The sequence below is a fragment of the Curcuma longa genome, chromosome 3 (genome assembly GCF_044706935.1).
Source record: "Curcuma longa cultivar G26 ecotype Majalengka, Jawa Barat chromosome 3, ITB_CL_G26_1.1, whole genome shotgun sequence".
Taxonomy (NCBI): Eukaryota; Viridiplantae; Streptophyta; class Magnoliopsida; order Zingiberales; family Zingiberaceae; genus Curcuma; species Curcuma longa.
The window spans coordinates 3,798,816-3,813,162 of record NC_133863.1 but is presented as its reverse complement, the minus strand read 5'-3'; the positions used below and the strand labels follow the sequence as shown (position 1 = coordinate 3,813,162).

General features: G+C 38.1%; 2 protein-coding genes across 2 annotated transcripts; one reads left to right on the top strand and one right to left on the bottom strand.

Annotated features, from left to right (window-relative positions):
• Nucleotides 1-966: 966 nt before the first annotated feature.
• LOC141824861 (histone-lysine N-methyltransferase ASHR3) lies at nucleotides 967-10,667 on the bottom strand. The gene is made up of 11 exons (XM_074712192.1): nucleotides 10,185-10,667; nucleotides 8,707-8,850; nucleotides 7,188-7,352; nucleotides 6,214-6,240; nucleotides 5,917-6,031; nucleotides 5,684-5,783; nucleotides 4,610-4,703; nucleotides 3,749-3,827; nucleotides 1,975-2,146; nucleotides 1,795-1,875; nucleotides 967-1,346 (listed from the first exon to the last, which is right to left on the bottom strand). Exons 1-11 carry the CDS (start codon nucleotides 10,512-10,514, stop codon nucleotides 1,190-1,192), a joined length of 1,464 nt encoding a protein of 487 aa, XP_074568293.1. The 5' UTR covers nucleotides 10,515-10,667; the 3' UTR covers nucleotides 967-1,189.
• A 2,024-nt stretch (nucleotides 10,668-12,691) lies between these two features.
• Nucleotides 12,692-14,271, top strand: LOC141824586 (UDP-glucuronate 4-epimerase 1-like). Its single transcript, XM_074711893.1, has one exon. It carries the CDS (start codon nucleotides 12,857-12,859, stop codon nucleotides 14,177-14,179), a length of 1,323 nt encoding a protein of 440 aa, XP_074567994.1. The 5' UTR covers nucleotides 12,692-12,856; the 3' UTR covers nucleotides 14,180-14,271.
• Nucleotides 14,272-14,347: the final 76 nt, after the last annotated feature.

The following is a 14,347-nucleotide window of genomic DNA, read 5'->3' as shown; positions in this document are numbered from 1 at the left end:
AGAGTTGTGCTTTATCCGATCGGCCAACGTCCGCAAACTGAGAAAGAAAATATCCTCAGTTTTCTTAAGGAAAACTTCCGTCGCTTATTTTCAACTAAAAAACTGGTTTAAAAGGTCTAAAATTATATACGAGGGAACAGGCATCAACTTCCCCAAGATTCCGATTCCTTGGTGAGGTGAGGAAGGTAGAGACAAAAATAAGGTGGGGGAAGAGAGTGTGAAGATGAAGGTTGAGCGTGTCCGCATTTTCATCCTCAGCATCGAAGATTATGATGATCCAGGTGTGGAAGAGTCGGATAAAGATAAGTTTTGAAATGACGAGCCTAAAAGATATGATGGCTAGAATCAAAACATTTCATATTTTCATGATAAACTCTAGTGATCCATTTTGTCTATAGCAATGGGCATAAAGTTATATCATCATTGCCATTCTTATTAGCAAATCAGGAGATTGCACCTGTGAGCCACTGGAGATATGTGACATGGCGTTAGATCATAATTTAGAATCCATGAGTGTGTTAAAAGTGCTAATCAACTTTATTTGATTCATTGGAAACTAAAGGTACTTGCACAACTTCAAAATTTGAGTGTTAAAGGAGCTTATTTCAATCTATCATTGTTATTTTCCCACTCACAATAAGATACAATTATACCTATCTAATCCATATTGCAGACATCATATTTATTGCAAGGGTCATCCCTACGGTTCAAGTTCAACTGCAGCCCGTAGCTCTATTGACTGCTTAGTCCTTAATAACACCTTAATAAACAGATTCTTTTCTGGATCGAAACACTTCGACTTTTATTCACTCCTAATGGCACCCGATCTTTCACAGAACATCTTAATAATAGTTGATAAGAGTCACAAAAATGGATTTCATATGCGGAACATTGGACAACGGATGAAGCTAAACTTCATTACTTTCAATTGTCAATTTGAATGGCTGAACATCATTAAATCTTCCAGACGACGGAGGCATTTAACCACCCCGAGACAATTTTTGCCGTGAACAGGAATCTTACGTCATTCAACAACGCCACAACATCAGCAAAGCTGAGGTTGCAAGCAGACAAGAGGTATAAAAAAGTAACTGGCAGAAAGGAATCTCAACCCAATAGCTCGAGGTAAAATCAATTGAGAGTTAATTGTAGCGCATGGGAAAATAAAATAACAAATTACTTTGTTCCTTCAACTGAATCTTTTGTCGCGCAGAACCATGATAGATCTCTTTCTTTTGCAACCCCAGGACAGTGGAATCTGGCTTATCTTTTTCTTGCTTCCTAAAGATCCTTGGCAGTTGGATGCTCCACAATAACATCTTACCATGGGTCCGAAGTGCACAAATCTAAGAACAAGCAAGACTTCTCATTAACTTTGATTCACCCTCTCAATATTTCAACCAAAAAACACAAGGGTGAGAAGCTCAAGCAACATAAAGAACCAAAGGTAATGAGTAAAACCTAAAAGAAACAAACAAACAAACAAAATCAGAATCAGAAAATATCTAAAACCTCAGAAATAGATATATTGTGGCCTTTAGTCTCCATGAATTTTGTACCTTTATTCATGAATGTGCAAAAACACAGAGTAAACAGAGAAAAATAAGGTGCATCATGCCTTAGTGATTTTGAGCAAAATTTACATTCAAATTTTTTATAACCGATATCCAGCTTATTGCCCTAACTGTACTGCTACCTTTGCTCTTTTTCCTCAGTAAAGTAATTCTCCACCAAATTCGTTTGGTTCTTTGAGTAAAAACAAAATAAATCTTTGAAAATCTATTTAACATGTACCTGTAATCATATGTCAGTGGCTCTCCAATTTCTATTGAGCGAGAAGCAAAGACACCTACACGTGTCTCCCCATCAACTTGCCTGAAACACAGAATTATGTTTCCATTTTACAGTTGTAAAACTCATTATATGAAGTATGCTGTGATTAGCATCGTTTCAAAAAATCATGCGGATACCTACCACTTCTCTAGTTTGCAGTTTGGATCACAACTGTGGTTTAGAAATCGAGAAGTGTTTCCTTTAAAAGTTGCATCTATTGTGAAATCTTTATGAAGTTCACACATGTAGAAGTTCTGATCCCCTCGATGTTTCATGTCCCACAGCCTTTTTTCACATAAAGCATCATCAATAACTGAATCAACATACAGCAAAGTAAGTACCGCAACATGAAGTAATGAATTGTTATTTAATCAGTGCAGAAGGTAACATAATTCAAGTGTGTTTAACGTCACTCTTGGAACAAATTGTATCTATATCATCACAAGTCAATCAGAAGCGAAGTACAGTTGCAAAAATTCATACAAACAAATTAATAGGAATTATCCATAGAAACCCATATTGACTAAAACCTCCACTCACAACTACCACTAATAAAATTCTTAAAGAAGCTAGTTATACATCACACTGCTGTTAGATGTTCAGAATAATAAGATTTATTATCAGTATCTTCTAAGTCACCCTAACAAGTTGTATCTTCACCCTGTGATATTTGATGTTGTTGCATCTTCTGAATCACCCTAAAATTTCTACAATCCCAACTCATTTTAACTTATTAGAAGTTAGAACTAAATGATGTACTTTACAAAGCCTTCAGTATGTGAACCATAAGCCCAAGCAATGATGAACCTAGGGCATGTGCTGTCAATGCCAATATCCATATCACAAATTTTAGGTGCACTAGCAACAAATGGAGCCCTCCATAATTACTGGCATACACATCAGTTCGACCAAGAAATTTTAGAATAATTAATCTTTAAGAAATTCTCTAACAATTCATGTTCTCACAAGGCTGAGCACAAGTGTGCCAGGAATGGTCTAAACAAGAACATGCATGCTAGCAGCATTTGTCTTAGACTATAGTATATTCTAGGCTTGAGCACAAGTGTGCCAGCAATGGTCTAAATAAGAACATGCATGCTAGCAGCACTTCCTTAGACTACTAGGATATTCTAGGCTTGTAGCACTTTTTTATCCCATATTTAGCACTTCCACTACAATAGAACTAGTAATTCAAAAGAATCCATGAAGAATTATGTCATACATGTGATAGAAAGGATCAAAATATCAACAGAAAAAAGAAACAGTTCAAGTAATCTTGCGACTCCTTAGTCTAGTCGCATACAGAGACATGTAGATGGATAAAAGAGGCTTACATGTTTAGATAGCTGAACTATTAATTTAGGCCTATGAAGTACAGACCAGTTATTGATTCTAACAAGTAATTTAGGCTTATGAGTTGGACTAGGACTTACAACTTGGTATTGATAGATACAATTTTTGGGGTTCTTGTAGGTGCATCCCCTCTCTTTTTATCATGTTACATCTCCTCCACATAACTAAGCAAATGGAATAAAAGGATGAGTTGCAAAAGAGAATCTTCCTGCTCCATTGATTTTGGATAGTACAGTCGGGAGCACAAGGCAACTCATATATTGGACCCACCAAAACTATCTAGACACAAGCCCAATCAGATATAATATTGGTATAGATCAACAGTCAAAATGATATATTCTGGCAGCGCTAACCAATACAGGGGTCAATTCTTCTTATTTATGTGGATCCTTATGGATCAAACTTATCAATTCTGTCAATGCTATTACTTTAAGAATATTATAAAGCTTAAACAAGGCATGTTAATCACATAACGCGGATGAATGTGCTCTATAGAAAAGATATGTTGCACATGTCACAATAATCTTAAAAAAAACATTTGGGAGAGAAAGTTCCAATATACCTTCTCCAATATACTCTATGATGAAGTCTCCCTTCTCCATAACCTCTAATGCAACAACTCCCCATCCACAATATTCTGTCTGAAAGAGGAAAAAGCAGAGCCAACTGAATCAAATGTAGTGCAACAATTAGAATGGAGATGTCCTTGCCAAAAAAAAAGGACACCCCTACCATAAAATTAGTATGTTATTATCTGTCCCAGTTAAGGTCATCGTTTTAGGCACCCAAAGCACTATTCTTTACAAGTATTGTGTAAGCCTCCCTTTGAATTTAGAATTCACTGGCTAACACCTAGTATAACAATTAACAATACTTTGGAAAAGAACAGCAGCAGCAACACCCCATTAGGTGAGTTACATGGATTTTAATCCATTGTCGAACAATATACAAGGCTATATTGTTAGTAATATTCAAACAACTTTAATCACTATTATTTGTTTATTTATTATACAGAAGAATCAAGTGTCACACCAATAGACTGCAATAGACAATGAAATAAGAGAAAATAGATAAATATTGTACATACCCAAATATGACTCATCGATTCAAAAATAATTAGATATGAAGTTGTAAGTAACATAGAAAAACTAACCCACTAACATTAAATTGTTTTGCTTATGTGCAATTAAACGTTCAATTCTTTTTTTAGGGTGCGTCCAAATACTACACTGCAGCAGAGAGCAAAAACTGATAATTTTCATTTAATCACAGATATGTAAGAAGTTAGGCATTGCATGGTCTTTTAGAGCTTGAAGCTGAATTTTAATAAGAAAACAGAAAATCTTTTTGGAAATTACCATCATGAATCAACATCATATGCAATTCATCAACCACACATTGCACATTTTTGAAGCATAATTACCTTAACAACTTTGGTCTTTTTTTCTTTACGAAAAGGTCGATTTCTGCACATATCAGAACAGTGGCAATCCTTGGAGCAACTAATTGAAAGACCCCTGTTTGAATCACATCAACATGAACTAGTATTTGAGGCTTGTAAAAACAAAATATCATACACTCACAACAGACATAGTTGTAACGCTTCAGTTCAACTAGCATCCATGAAAAATTGCTAATAAGAAATATATACGTTGTAACAGAAGTGCTAAACAAGCAAACAAAAAAATCCTCAATATCAGATGCAAGATTAAATAAAACTTGTACGACACAGCTCTATGACGGTGTGACCATGGGCAAACCAAACTTCCGCATATATTTTCTACAAATCCTCTTCACAGTGAGTTGAATTCAAACACCAACTAATGCAAATTATGAATCAATTTGATTTAAAATTCTAAATTCTAGTTGATTTTGATAATTGCCCTATTTTAGGTGTTAAAAATGTGATACTTTAACTTTGTATACCCGAGGAAAGTCCTCTAAAGGTATTTCAGACAAACACTTTGATGATGCAACTTTAGAGGAACCATTATATTTTAGAAGAATATTCCAAACCATTTTAGGTAAGCCCCTTGATGATATAAATTTAGAAGATCCTCCTGTTTACTTGACCCTATTAGAAAACAATCGACTTTATGTTAATTTTGACTTGATCTCTTAGATCATACCTTATTCATGATATCCAGAGAAGCCAAGAAAGGAAAGTGAACAAAACGAATGTATTAAACTAGGACTGCAAGGCATCAACTTATGAAATTACAGATTAAAAAACACTTTCATTAGCATATTTCCTTTAATTGTTATTTATGACTTTAATGTTCATCAATCGACTAAGTTAGTTTCTTTATTTACTTTCATCCACCAAACTGAACCATGAAGAATATGATGCTTTAAATCACATGCAGCGATTGAAGTCTATCATTCACCAAATCTTACCTTGACTAAGGCATGATAGAGTAGAAGAATCAATTAAGAAGAAATAAACTAATTTGATGTTCATCCTTAATTTTCCAGCACATGAAAGAGACAGCACTACCTGCATTCACAATTCTCCTGACATGTCGAGTTAGGATTGCAATTCGTGCATCCACCACCAGTCTCAGAACCATCTCGCTTCTTCTTGATTAAGTAAATATCTATTTTTGTTAAGAAAGATTTGTATAGGTAATTTAGGCATGCATGTCAAAAAAAATACACCACCAACAGTACTACAAATAACAAGAAGCCACTGAATTCTTTAAGTGCTAGGCCAGGTCTTGTTGAGGATACTCCGTCTGATGTGTACATAGGGAGCTGGCTCCGTCTTGTCCATAACATCTTTCAGGATGGAGCCCATCTTAAACTCTTCATCAGCATATGGAAGAGGTAAGCGCAGTAAGGCTTCCTGTTAGAATTTTTCAAATCAATGTAATTACAGGAAAAAAGGCAAAGGATAAAAGATTGTGTATATTGCTTTCTTGTATATCAATATATTTCTCAGGCATTTTAGCAAGGATGAAGAGTCCAACGTGTTTTGAAATCTAATATTGTAATAAAGAAACAGATAGCACTCCAATGATAAAATACCTTAACATCACTGGTTGGATCTGCATGCTGTTATCAACTCAAAAGAATTCTGTCAGCCAACCTGATCAATCATGATTAAGAATAACGAAGCGCTAGTCTACAAAAATAGAAGGGAAAAAAGAAGGGGGGGGGGGAGCAAAAAAAAACAAAATACTTAATAAAACTAGTAATTATGAGGATAAGTCACACGGCATAATAAGCTATTAGCGAAGGTAAATTAACAGGAAAAAAAAAAGTATCATCCAAAAATTCTACTCAATAACATTTTTCGACTATTCGACAGGCTTTTACAAAATCTACAAATTGAGCCCCTTCGTAGTAGTTTAAGTTACTAATTATCCAATCAAACCTTTACCATAAGATCCAACCACATTCAAAATTTTTAGCTTGGCCGCCAAATATGATCCTGGCCTCCTTTTCTTTTTCTATTGTGTGTCCTTGTTTAATCTCAAGAACAGTTGATTCATGCAATGCCTATACATTTTTGGCTTGCATTCTCTTATACATAGATCATGCCTTGAACAATTTTTCCAGTCAGACAATGTTCAACCATAAATATACAATTTCGGTTCTTCCCTAATAGCTAGATTTTTTTGGATAAGCAACCATCAAATTAAAGTAATATCTTTTTGCATCAAGGAAAATTGTCTTGATTTGTTCAGGAACTGCAAGAATAAGATGATAGGGCATGGTAATCTTGCACAGAATTGTATAAAACTAGTAGTACAAAGTGAGAGAAATAGGCCACTAAATGGACATAGAAACATCAAACTTACAATGAAGAAGATATCTATAGCAGATGAAAAGTGAATGGGATGCTAAAATATGATTATTTAACAAGCATCGCATAGTTCACAAGTATAAATCTATAGAAAAAATTGCATTAGAACCTACAAAAATGCTGAAGAAAACATAAATACAGAAAGAGATCAAGAAAATAGCATATCTTTTTGCTCAGGAAAGAAGAGATTGACCTCCTTCTCAAGACGCCAATCAAAAGAATGCCTCCAACAAACAGCTCGTCCTGGTTGATTTTTCAAGTAGATGACATTCATTGGCCATGGTGCACATTTTGCATGTGCTGCCACTTCACATCTAACACAACGCCAGTGCCCTTTCTGTTTGCAAATGAAACATCCCTGAGGGAAAAGGTGTTAATGGCACACGTGGATATAGATCCTTCAATAATAAGAAAGTACATCATTTGTTTCCAGATCAAAACGGAGACTTAAAGACACATGACTGTAATAAGAAGATACAAACTACACATAGTAGCACTCAGTAACTATCAAGATACATTATGCAAATCATTAAACTTCACATACAACCACTAAAAAGATAATTGTTGCAAAGTATTTCATTATCAAGCATGCAAATAATCCATATCTGAAAGTCACCAATTTAAGAATTTATTTAGGTATATATGTTCAGTACCTAAAAGGAGCATAAAAACAATAGTTAATCAGCAACATCATGGACAGCTATTTGTTTAATTTCATATATCATAAGATTTTAATCTTATGAAAGAAAAATATAACCAGAACATACAGGATAAAAACAATGAAAGCATTGAAGAAAAATTAACCAAAATGGCCTATAACAGAAGTTTTTTCAGTCGTAAACACATTTAGAGCTAATCCATCTACTTGTTCCAGAGGAATTCAGTAAAATATTATATTGCCAAGATGTTATATTCAATACCTCTTCATCTATATTTTTGAGCACGATAACTGTGCTAACTCTATTCCTAGCACTTTTTTAACTGTGGCATGTCTGCCAATACAAAGACAAGACTCTGATAAATAAGAAGCATGTTTGAAAAATAGCACCCTAAGATCATTTCTTAGTCACAAATAACATATTCAATCCTCTCTCATCATGATGATAATATACATCAGGAGATAAATCACTATTACTTACCCTTTCACATTTATAGTGCAACAAAGTGAAAGAAAATTTGTGAAAGTTATAAAGCTTAGCATATTCTGTAAGATACAATCATAATCACGTAGTTTTCTCCATCATTCACATTTCCCCTTCTTTCCCAACTAACCTGCTATAAATAGTGTGACTTAACCATCTCTACTCCATTCCTCTTCTAAAGTTGCAGAAAACTAGATTAAGACCCATTTAACCTGGTAAGGATTGATGAGGAGAGTAAAGAGTATCAAATATATACACATTAAAATTGGATGATACTGTTGACTATCCATGAATAAAGTGATCTAAAATGAACTTATATCATATCCCAAGGAACAAAAGATTCAAAAGAATAAAATTAAGAAAATATAGATAAACAAAGAAAAATATTCAAATTTAAAAGTACAAACAGCAGTGAGATTGGAAAAAATACAACAACCAATTAGTGAATTGAAGTATAACACGCGATCAGATAAGAGCAATGCATATAGAAACATCTATAAATAAATGATTATTTAAGCTTTGAATTGCACAATCAAAAGAAGTATATTTAGTAGCACTTTTCAATCATACATGTTGAGGGCACTTGAAAGGTTTGCATGTGGGTCCAATCATCTGCTTAACGCATGTTAAATGATAACCTTCTCGACAACCAACTACTGTGCAGCGTATTTCATCTCCAGGAAAGATAGGCCTATTACACATCCGACAATCAACCTGTAAAAGCTCCCATGCATAAGTGTGCTATATGCCAAGAAACAAAGTAATCAGAAATCCAGATGCAGATAGAAGGCAATCTAGTTGCTCTGAAAAACCATAGTCAGGTATATAATGTTTTAGAATTATTTTGTTATGATTATTATATGAACAACCTGCTAATGAAATCATATTATCATTGCTGAAAACTGGTTAAATGGTATCAATAATGTAATAGTGCAAGCTAATAATTTCAGTTATTTTCTACTTTCCCAGATGACTACCTATTCAGAACCGGCAGAAAGCAGGTAGGTTAAATGAATACTTAGGATGCATCAAGGACCTATAATTATGTGACTACCTATTCAGAACCGGCAGAAAGCAGGTAGGTTAAATGAATACTTAGGATGCATCAAGGACCTATAATTATGTGACTACCTATTCAGAACCGGCAGAAAGCAGGTAGGTTAAATGAATACTTAGGATGCATCAAGGACCTATAATTATGTGACTACCTATTCAGAACCGGCAGAAAGCAGGTAAGTTAAATGAATACTTAGGATGCATCAAGGACCTATAATTATGTTGGTACAGAAGAAAAGACTTTCTTGATACAGAATAGCAATCCTCGAAATCGTATTTGAGAATAATATAGTCCTAAAATAAAAGGCACTTGGTAGTTCGTACTTAAAAGAGCAGTTGGTGGAGCTTGGAACATTGTTGTGTTAACCTCCCCGTGTTCAATCACCCAATCACTCTCAGATGAGGAAGTAACTAAGCATGAGTACAAGAAAAGAGGGATTTTTAAAATGCACCATTTTCTTTGGTTCAATCATAACATAAATTAGTGTCATATAATCACATTTCATATAATCCTAAAACACTGGATTTTAGAAATTTTGGTATCACAAATAATAAATGCAATGGAGGAAGAAAAAAGATGAAAACAAAGGAAACAGACAATCACCCAAAATAAAAGCCTCTTATCTTGGAGAAAATAAAAAGTACTTTTTTCAGTCTGACCCCTACTTGTGCTTGGATGATAATTTCCTCATGTTCCTTTCTCACTTGCATAAAAATGTGAAATTACTCAAGAATCCATAAATTTTTTTCTTTCATAACTAAATGCATGTTGATGGCTTTCTATGATTCCAAAAGAAACAGAAAGTAGACTTCTAACTCTGGTCCAACCCAAACATTCAATAAACAGTAAGTCCAACCCAAACATTCAATGAACAGTAATTCCAACACAAATTGGCGATTACAATAGAAAGAAAATCAAGACAACGGTACGCTAATCAATTAATCTAACGGAGATTCACCGTTCTTAGGAACACAAAAAAAAGGAAATTCACCATTCTTGGAGCATTAGTGAGAAAAGGGAAGATGCACTCCCGTTCTGGAAGCCCAGAGGCGATCCTCTTCTCCTTCCACTCCCGCACGTGATCCTCCAGTGACGACTTCCCGTCGGCAATCTTCGCGCTTTGGTCCCTCTTGAGCTCCGCGCAGGAGCCGCGCTTTGATATCGCCAACCGGAGGTGACCGCTCCACTTGCGGTCCAGATCGGAGTTCCCATCTAGGGTTTCGTGGCGGAAGGACGAGGACGAACACGACGGATCTCCGTGCTGGACGACCACCGTTGGCGCGGCAACAGAGGGGAGGAGGAGGTTGCCAAGATCCGGCATCGAGAACTCCGAGGAAGCTCGATCTAGGGCATAGACGGGGCAGAAGAGGAGGTCAGGGAGAGAAGGGGGTTCGCCGATTTGGAATGGCGTTCACTCTCCTTGTCGGGGTGTTATATTTCACTGCTGGAGATAAAAGAAAAACAAAAAGAGAAAAAGAAGGGGGGAAATGGCGAGGGGAAACCGGAAACGGGAAAAATAAAATGGCCGAGTTGGGCGGGAAAATAAAGAGACGACGATGCATTGAGGAACGAGGAGGAGGAGGTTGATTAGATTGCATGGCTTTGGAATGAACTCGGGCTTCGTCGTGATTGGAGAGGGCGGGCGTGGGATTACCTGTCAAGCATTACGTGGGTCCACACAGAGGTGTAGCCACCTTTTGGTCAGCGGAATGAAAAATATAATATACAAAAAGATGATACAAGTGCAAGTAGTTTATTTAAATATATATAAATAAAAAAAGGATAAGTTCAATTAATTTGTTTTCTTTTGATTTTGGACAGAAGAATAACTAGGAACGGTTGTTAGTTTCGACAAGTGTTAATATTTATCTATTCTTCTTATCTGTCCATTCCGATCTATATTTTTTTATTTATTTATTTTTTCAAAGAGATAAGGTTTTTTGAATAGAACAACAAAAGTTAAACATGCTCAATTTAATATATACAGATCTATTGCAAAGTTACAAAATCTAGGATATGACATGAAGCTTCAAATAAAGAATAAATATATCTTCTTTCATTTATCTCCCTACTTGGTTATTCTCCCCTCTTAAATTCTCAATGGACTCTAATCCCACACTCGACGTCAACCCTTGCACTTAAAAGCATAATGGATTCGATTTTTTTTTTTTTGCCACTATCATTCAAACATCTCCAAATGAGCTTATATATCCAACTTCAACTATATGTACACTGGCGGAACCACATTCAAGCCTACCCGGGCTGTAGCTCGGGGGCTCAACGAAGCTGCAAAGGAAATAAACTCCGATTTACTGGGGTAGAAAAGAAAAAAAAGGAAGATTAGCCCGGGTAACAATATCAAAATCGGTGTTCGTGACTCACAGCTTGGGTTCAGCCCGGGTAAATTGCTCGCGCTGGCTCCGCTGTTGTATATGTAATACCTCCAATGACTTTGATAATACATTTTAATCGATTGAACACTTAAAAAAAAGACTTCCAATCAATTAAAAACACAATTAATCGATTATAGTAATGTTTAAATCGATCCACACTTGAACATAAATATTATATTCTTTAAAATCTTAAAATCAGTCGATTAAATATATGCTCAACAAATAGAATATAGATAGAAAAATTTTCCTTAGTTAGACCATAACCTCAAGAGTACTTTGGTCTGGGAGTTGCACCAATGATATAAAGCCATTTAGGAAATCTCTTTTAGTTGAATTGATCACTTAATTGTGTCACCGAATGGAGTTCCAAAAGTTGATCTCTGACTGATCCTATGACTACAAATAGTCGACAATATTTTAAAACATAAGTCCACATCAGTTAATACCACAATTAAGTTACAAGGCGGAAAAATAACATAAAAAATATTTAGAAAGTCTAGCTATCAGCCCAACAAGTTAGCATGGACATACCCATATACACCTTGATGCCTACGAGTGGCAGCTTAGTGAGCTCCTTCAATTCTAAGTTTATGAAAACAATATATTAAATTATCCCGTTGTATTAGTTTTGTTCACGAAAACAGCACTCAAACAGCCCCGTTTGTATTAGTTTTGTTCGGGAATCTGCCATTAAAATTTTCAGGAATTCAATAAGTGATGAAAGCCACGTAAACGACCTTTAGACTCTTTCCATTAACTGTCCAATCGCGTCCTTGTCCAACCAATTTCTGATCCCGACCTCGCCGGTGAACGCAGCACATGGCACCAAGGACAACGCCACTCGGCTCCAGTCCTCTGTAAGGTTCCCCCACCTACTGTCCACCGACCAGCTAATCAGCGCCCCGCTGCGGGACCCGCTCCTGTGTCGCCGCGTGCAACGCGCTGAGCTTGCTCACTACTTTTCACGCACCCCGCTATATTTTAGCTTTCCCCCCAAAAAAAGGAATCGATTTGGTAATCAAATTAGTCCTGGAACCCACCATGAAATGAGCATGGCGCGCACATTAAAAGTTAACCACGTTGCCATACCAACTTTGTTATTGGAGCAGCACCCGATCCCACGTTGTTATATCAATTTAACGGGTCAACCGCTCTCGGCCTACCCGCCTCTCTCCATCTCCTGGGTATTTATGACATTTGGTATCTCGATCGATCTTGTCACAGAGAGTGAAGAGAGGGGAAAAAAGATACCTGGATCGAGGCCGGGAAGATGATGGTTAGGATGCTTGAGGATGATCTGTTCCCGTCGACGCCGGGGAAGGTGAAGATAGAACGGACACACGGGGCGAGCCGGAAACTTCAACGCTGTTTTGCTTCGGCGAACACTCTTTTCCTGTGGGCTCTTTTCGTCATCGCCCTCATCGCTTCATATCTCAGCTTCCAGAGCTTCGTCGACACATCGTCTCGATACTTGTCCGCCTCCTGGGGTGGCCTCCACTGGGAACGCCAGATCCGCGCTTCTGCCGCCGTGCGCCGTACCGAAGGGATCACCGTCCTTGTTACCGGCGCGGCGGGGTTCGTCGGATCCCACGTATCGCTCGCCCTTCGCCGCCGAGGAGACGGCGTGGTCGGGCTCGATAACTTTAATGCCTATTACGATCCCTCCCTGAAGAAGGCCCGCAAGGCGCTGCTCGCCTCCCACGGGGTGTTCGTCGTCGAGGGCGACGTCAACGATGCGCACCTCCTCGCTAAGTTGTTCGACACCGTGCCCTTCACCCATGTGATGCATCTCGCCGCTCAGGCCGGCGTCCGATACGCCATCGAGAATCCGGCGTCGTACGTTCACAGCAACGTCGCCGGTCTCGTCACCCTCCTGGAAGCCAGCAAGTCCGCCGATCCGCAGCCCGCCATCGTTTGGGCTTCTTCCTCTTCCGTTTACGGACTCAATGACAAGGTCCCCTTCTCGGAGTCGCACCGCACCGATAGACCGGCCTCCCTTTACGCCGCCACTAAGAAGGCCGGCGAGGAGATCACCCATGTATACAACCACATCTACGGATTGTCCATCACCGGTCTCCGGTTCTTCACCGTTTACGGACCATGGGGCCGACCAGACATGGCCTACTTCTCCTTCACCCGAAACATCCTTCAGGGAAAGCCCATCACCGTCTACCGAGGCCGCGACGGCGCCGACCTGGCACGCGACTTCACCTACATAGACGACGTCGTCAAGGGTTGTGTGGCAGCGCTGGAGACAGCAGAGGCGAGCACTGGGAGTGGTGGGCGGAAGCGTCGGCAGGCGCAATACAGGATCTACAACCTTGGAAACACGTCTCCTGTAACGGTGCCGACGCTTGTGAGCATCCTTGAGAGGCACCTGAAGGTGAATGCGAAAAAGAACATCGTGGAAATGCCGGGCAACGGCGATGTGCCGTTCACTCACGCCAACATCACAGCAGCTCGAGCCGAGCTCGGGTACAAGCCAACCACCAATCTGGAGACGGGCCTTAAAAAATTCGTCAAGTGGTACCTTTCTTACTACGGTTACTCCCGTAGATTATTAGGTGGCAAGAGCCAAGAGATCGTAGCATAAAACTCATAATTCTTGTGTTCTTTCGCTAATTTTGTACGTAAATTCGTGTCTCTATAACATAAGCTAAACTCGATGCATGTGGTTTGTCTTTATTCGTTTTTCTTAATTGCTTAAATTACTTTTTTAACTCGGGAAATCACATGATTCTCCGGTTTCGAAAGGTGCGGA